The sequence below is a fragment of the Lathyrus oleraceus genome, chromosome 6 (genome assembly GCF_024323335.1).
Source record: "Lathyrus oleraceus cultivar Zhongwan6 chromosome 6, CAAS_Psat_ZW6_1.0, whole genome shotgun sequence".
Lineage (NCBI taxonomy): Eukaryota > Viridiplantae > Streptophyta > Magnoliopsida > Fabales > Fabaceae > Lathyrus > Lathyrus oleraceus.
This window is the reverse complement of record NC_066584.1, coordinates 33,258,376-33,265,013: the sequence shown is the minus strand read 5'-3', so window position 1 is coordinate 33,265,013 and position 6,638 is coordinate 33,258,376. Positions and strand designations below refer to the sequence as shown.

At 36.8% G+C, this 6,638-nt stretch overlaps 1 protein-coding gene across 1 annotated transcript; it reads left to right on the top strand.

Annotated features, from left to right (window-relative positions):
- Positions 1-2,880: 2,880 nt before the first annotated feature.
- Positions 2,881-5,824, top strand: LOC127091729 (exocyst complex component EXO70A1). The gene is made up of 2 exons (XM_051030418.1): positions 2,881-3,137; positions 3,288-5,824. Exon 2 carries the CDS (start codon positions 3,407-3,409, stop codon positions 5,444-5,446), a length of 2,040 nt encoding a protein of 679 aa, XP_050886375.1. The 5' UTR covers positions 2,881-3,137; positions 3,288-3,406; the 3' UTR covers positions 5,447-5,824.
- Positions 5,825-6,638: the final 814 nt, after the last annotated feature.

Genomic DNA, 6,638 nt, shown 5'->3' with positions numbered 1-6,638 from the left:
ATGTTCATTATATTAAACTTTTGATTTGTGTTTCTTGCACCTTCACTAAGAACTCAATTCCTCCCCAGAGCAATGCTCAACTCGTAGAAGAATAATCAATAGACTCGACTGTTGAAAATATAGGAACTTCAACCACTGTTAGAGAAAACCCTACGGTTATAAACCATATAACAACGTCAACTTTATCACTAGAAATGATGGTATCCTTACCATAACTAATGGGTGTGCCAACACCCATGGGGCTACACAAAGTATGCTAAGAGACCGAAGACCTCATTTCCCCTTGAATTTTACATTACCCCTAAGTGGTAGGGAAACACCTTATGGCATACCAACTGCGATGATGGAAATTCTACACCCTAATACATCTACGTATATAGAAAATGCAATAGCTATTGCATCTCATATTAACCCATACTTAGCATCAAGTTCTGTTGTTAACAACTTTGGTCGAATAACACAACCAACAGGGGGTTAGGACATATTCCTCTAGGTATGTCATCCTTAACTAATAATCCTCTCCGTATATGAGATAAACATGGATGAGAGTAATCATAAAATGGTTAACATGTTTACACATCAAATATGCACAATGTTCATTCTTCTGATTCAGAACACTAATCACAATTACTAGCAATTGGCATAACAAATTGGTTGAATTGCTGGCATCTTTGGTTCTTCTTAAGCGCATGTTCAACAGATGCCTAATCACTAGACCCAACATCAGGTAATACTTGTTGAACCACCTATACCCAGGGTAGTAGAAGGCAATGATGGCCAAAATGGCCCTGAGGTGGTAATGGTGCATATAAACCTAGATGCTTACCAAGTAGTTAGAAATGTCCAACAAAACAATTTTAGGGGGAAGAACAGTATAACTAATGTGGTCGAACAAATATTAGCCTATAATGACCTTAATGTTGGTCTCCATACACCAAATTTTGTAGCATCGAACATAACAAGAGTAGAAAATAAAACTAAAAATTAAAAACTAAAAATAACTAACAAAATAAATAAACGAGGGTTTCAATTATGATTTGGTACGAAATCAGAGGCGAGAAAAAATTTCGGAGTAATGTTCGATAAGGAAAAACGATTAGATCTTTTTTTATCAAATCCCCTAATTATACTTGTTGATGAATGTGTATTAGATGAATAACAATTATATGATAATTATACGACGAATTAACAAGATCACTACACCAAATTTCTTAGTGTGCATCTCAATAATTTAAACGATAATTCTCTAATTCCTTAGGCCAATTCAAAGTTAAACTAGATGTTTCTAAGTTCGTTAATTCAATAGTCATAACTTATAATTACCTATTCTTAGTTAATTACTAAGTCAAACAATTGGCTTAGTTCAGATTGATAGACTTACGACCAATAATCCCTACTAATATTAAACAACTTTATGCGCTCGTCAACACACAATGCGCAATGAAAACAAGAACAATTGAATAATAATTATAACAAAAAAGTATCCATAAAATCTCACACTCTCATATGATCCAGTAAAGTACAATTAGGTTCATCTCAAAAAACCTAATTTAAAATAACTTAGCTACTCATAGTGAAATTAATAATTACCATGAGTTGACAAGAAGTATTAATCAAAATTTAGGAAAAATAAACTCTCAAATGACTCCAGTGCTCTCTAAACTTGCTCACCAAAAGCTCATGACTTTCAGGTTCTCTCTAAAATTTTGAACCTTCAAAAGAGTAGCAAAAGTTCCTTTAAAAAGATGAAAACACGCGACAGGGAAATGTGTCATCGCGACCATGATATCATTCATCATGATCGCAATATAAAGGTTTGTCCTAGCGTTTATAGAAATCAGAGATCTCAAGAGCCAAACACTTATCATTTTCGTGTCAAAATATCAAGGGATGTGCTTCCAAGCATGCAGTCAATGAATGTACCAAATCAAATGGTCATTTGCATGAAGCTCAATCAATCATAACCACTTCAAAGGAAAACCCAAAGGTCTCCACAAAAGTCCGCAATATCAAAAGACCGAACCTTCTCCAAGAATCTTAAAGTCACGCTTAACCTAACCACAACCATGCAATAACAAAGCATTTTTAAACATATTGCCGTCTCAACCATTTCGTCCTAACATACCTCATGTTAGGGGTTGTGGATCATTATATCTCTTCTTAACCACTCCACCCTTACAAGCCTCGTGCTTGGGGGCTATGAATGTCATGAGTATTCTAACTCAAGCCCACCCTCACTCTCTTTGACGGAGCGAGGTCGTGCGAGTCACATTCGAAAAAGTAACCTCAAAACTCTGTGTGTTTCGTTAGGTCGCAATGACTATATATATGGATGACAAAATGGGGCCAATCCAGTAGGAAGATCGATCAATATTTTAGATTCACATCTTATACCATGTTTGTCCCGCCCTATTTTTAGCAAGTGCGTGCATTAATATAACATACATAAATTTTGATCATTTTTAGACTTTAAGAGTGTAAGACCAGCACATCCGCCTCACCCTTTTTTTGGTGGGGTAGAAAAAAAAATTGTTATCTACCCCTTCTATTATGTAAGTCCAACCCAACTCTATTTTTTCCTAATGCTCGTTTGCCGACCAAATATATATACTTACTTTTACCATTGATTGGATTATTTTAGACATGATCTCTATTAATAGAGATTATACCAATTTAATTAAATTTATTAAATCTTAAAAAATATTTATGACAATTAAATCTATTAAAAAAATAGATATTTATGACAATGTTTTAAAAATTAATCTAAAAAATAACTCGTTATAATATCCACGCATGTAAAATAGTTTTTCACCATTGTAAGTATTACCTTTAACATATAATTAATGAAAACTTTATAAAAAGATGCCAAAAAAAAACAAAGAGATTTGAGAAAAGACATCGAAAAATTCAAAGACGTTAGAGAAGAATAATTAAACTATGATATGATATACAGAAAAGGTAACAGCAACAAGCATTCCTCATTCCTACTGTCATGCACTTTCTCTCTCTTCACATTAGGGTTTCTCTCTCATCATTCACACACGCAGATTCAGATTCCCATCTACTCCATTCATTCTCTTCATCCATAACTCAATTCTCAACTCGCTGAGTTTAACTCGCCTTCTCCAAGTTATTCAGTGAGTTTCACTTCCTTCTTTCTCTCTCCTACTTTAACTCATCAAAACCCTTTCTTCTTCTTTTTTGATTCTTCTATTGCCAAGTACGATTTTTGTTTCTTTTTATTAAGGTTTACCTAAAAATGCAATTTTTTCAACGCCCTTTTCCAGGTTAATCGCAAAAACCACATTTTGATGATTCCTATGAAAAATAGCCCCAAATAAGGAAAAAAACCCAATCTTTAAATCAGTTGATAATTGTTGTTATTTATCTAGTTTTAGTGTTTTTAATGGCTTCTGCTTCTGGTTCTGTTGGCTGTGATAGTGATAGTAGAATTGAGAATTTGATTTGTGCTACTAAATCATTGAAATTTAGCTTAGAGAAATCAAAGGTTGTTGGGTTAGCATTAGAGAAAGCAGGGCCAAGGTTAGATGAGATTAGGGTAAGGTTGCCTTGGCTTGAATCTGCGGTTCGGCCGATTCGAGCTGAGAAGGATGCTCTTGTGGCGGTTGGAGGGCACATTAATAGGGCTGTTGGTCCTGCGGCTGCTGTCTTGAAGGTTTTTGATGCGGTTCATGGGCTTGAGAAGTCTTTGTTGTCCGATCCGCGGATTGATCTACCGGGTTACTTGTCTGTTTTGAAGCGTCTTGAGGAGGCGTTGAGGTTCTTGGGAGACAATTGTGGGTTGGCTATTCAATGGTTGGATGATATAGTTGAGTATTTAGAAGATAATTCGGTTGCGGATCAGGTTTATCTTAAGAATTTGAAGAAGGAGTTGGAGAGTCTTAAGGAATCGCAGAATGGTGATTTGGACGGTGGTTTGTTAGATGCTGCTTTGGATAAGTTGGAGAATGAGTTCAAGTTGCTATTAACTGAAAACAGTGTGCCGCTTCCTATGTCGTCGAATTCTCTTGGCGATCAGCCTTGCATTGCGCCTTCGCCTTTGCCTGTTTCGGTGGTTCACAAATTGCAGGCTATTCTTGGTAGGTTGAGGGCTAATGATAGACTTGACAAATGTGTTTCGATTTATGTTGAAGCTAGAAGTTCTAATGTTAGGGCAAGTTTGCAGGCACTGAATTTGGATTACCTTGAGATCTCGGTGTCAGAGTTCAATGATGTGCAGAGCATAGAGGTGTATATAGCTCAGTGGGGAAAGCATTTGGAATTTGCGGTGAAGCATTTGTTTGAGGCTGAGTATAAGCTTTGTAATGATGTGTTCGAGAGGCTTGGACTCGATGTGTGGATGGGTTGCTTTTCAAAGATAGCTGCACAGGCTGGTATACTTGCATTTCTTCAGTTTGGGAAGACCGTTACGGAAAGTAAGAAAGATCCCATTAAGCTTTTGAAGTTGTTGGATATTTTTGCGTCGTTGAACAAATTGAGGCTGGATTTCAACCGTCTTTTCGGGGGAGATGCGTGCGTCGAAATCCAAAATTTGACAAGGGAACTTATCAAAAGTGTGATCGATGGCGCCGCGGAAATTTTCTGGGAACTTCTGGTTCAGGTAGAGTTACAGAGACAGAGTCCTCCCCCTCCAGATGGCAATGTTCCTCGATTGGTGAGCTTTATCACCGATTACAGCAATAAACTGTTGGGGGATGACTACAAGCCTATACTGACCCAAGTTCTGATCATTCACCGAAGTTGGAAGCGTCAAAGTTTTCAGGAGAAGCTTCTTGTTAATGAGATTTTGAACATATTGAAAGCCATTGAATTAAATTTGGATGCATGGATAAAGGCTTACGACGATCCTATGTTGTCCAACTTTTTTGCCATGAACAATCACTGGCATCTGTTCAAGCATTTGAAAGGGACGAAACTCGGGGATCTTTTAGGAGATTCTTGGTTAAAGGAACACGAACAATATAAGGACTATTACTCGACAATATTCTTGCGAGATAGCTGGGGAAAGCTCCCTGGACATTTGAGTAGAGAAGGGCTGATTCTTTTCTCGGGAGGGCGTGCTACTGCTCGCGATCTGGTCAAGAAAAGATTGAAAAAGTTCAACGAAGTTTTCGACGACATGTATTCCAAGCAATCAGGTTGGATCATGGTCGAGCGAGATCTGAGAGAGAAGACATGTCAGCTTATAGTGCAAGCTGTAGTGCCTGTTTACCGGAGTTACATGCAGAACTACGGTCCCTTGGTCGAGCAAGAAGCCAGTTCCAATAAATACGCAAAATACACAGTCCAGAAGCTTGAAGAAATGCTTCTGTGTCTTTACCGGCCGAAGCCTGCAAGACACGGCAGCTTGAGAAGTCCGCAGCTTAGTGGAAAGTACGGCAACGGAATACCAGATCTTCGTCGTACAGCATCTGCAGTAGTGTAGTTTCCTACTCTTATGGACGGTTACTGTATATAATTTTTCATTGGAGCTCAGCAATGCATGAGATAGGCTTGGCTTAGATTCTGAGAAGGAAAGTTATTCCATGAAAATGAAATTTTGTATCTTCCTCTAAAAGGGGTTTCTGTAAAAGATGTGCAATATCTTAAGAGTACCTTAGCCTAGGTGTTATGATCCTTTGGTCAATAAATGTGAACCTTTCAATGAGGTTCTTTAGTCATACTTCTTGCTAAGGTAAATTAATTATTATTTTTTTATCCATCTTCATCATTGTGTATTCAGTTTGTAGAAGGATGATTGTACTATGCAGATTTAATGTACAATTTTTTTTAGTATACATGAATTTATAAGCTTCAATGTTCACTATCCTTGTTGTAACAACTGAGACTTCCCAGGAACCAGATCAGTGTCGGTTTAGTAAAAACAAATATAGACACACAGTGGTTCACATTTATTGTGGCATGGCCCGTCAAAATATCAATAAGCATGAGTGCTTATTTTGACCATACTTTTCTAGAAGCCTTTATATACATGTATTCAATGTAGGTGAGTAGCTCCAGCGGTTTTATTTGCCGACGGAAATAAAAGTTTCTCTATAAGCTTTTCTATAAATTTTTTGAATTTTTTAATATGGTTGAAAATAAAGTTAGAGACTATACATTCTACCATTTGAACCTTCACTATTTAAAACGCTACCAAATCAAGAATGGTCTTCTAGCTCTGGTGCATTTTTGGCTCATTCGTATTCGAAACGTTCTTATAGTTCTGTTTTGTTTGAAGTCGTTTACAAAGAAAAGGGAAAAATGTCGTTTTGTTGGTGTGGTGGTCTTATTCAGTTTACTGAAAGCTTGTCGTGGTCCCATTGAGACATTTTGAAAGCACATCTTGTGGTCTTTCACACTGCAGTTTAGGTTTGTCCACTTATTTACTAAATTTGTTATTTTTGTGTTGAGTATTAACTTAGGGTTTTCTATTTCATCACTTGTAGGCGCGTGTTGTTCCATTTATTTTTCATTAGGAATGTTTAATATAGTAATAGAGGTTTTGATTGTTTAACGTGGGTCGTTTTTTGAGTGTATGTATATTGCATAATGTTGAATGTACTTTGAATGTGTGTGTATAACATATTTGACTTAAATTGAACAAATTTGTCTCTAAGTATAATGTACATGACACG

Excerpts from the sequence above, each read along its gene's own strand:
- LOC127091729 (XM_051030418.1), top strand. The coding sequence starts at position 3,407 with ATGGCTTCTGCTTCTGGTTCTGTTGGCTGTGATAGTGATAGTAGAATT.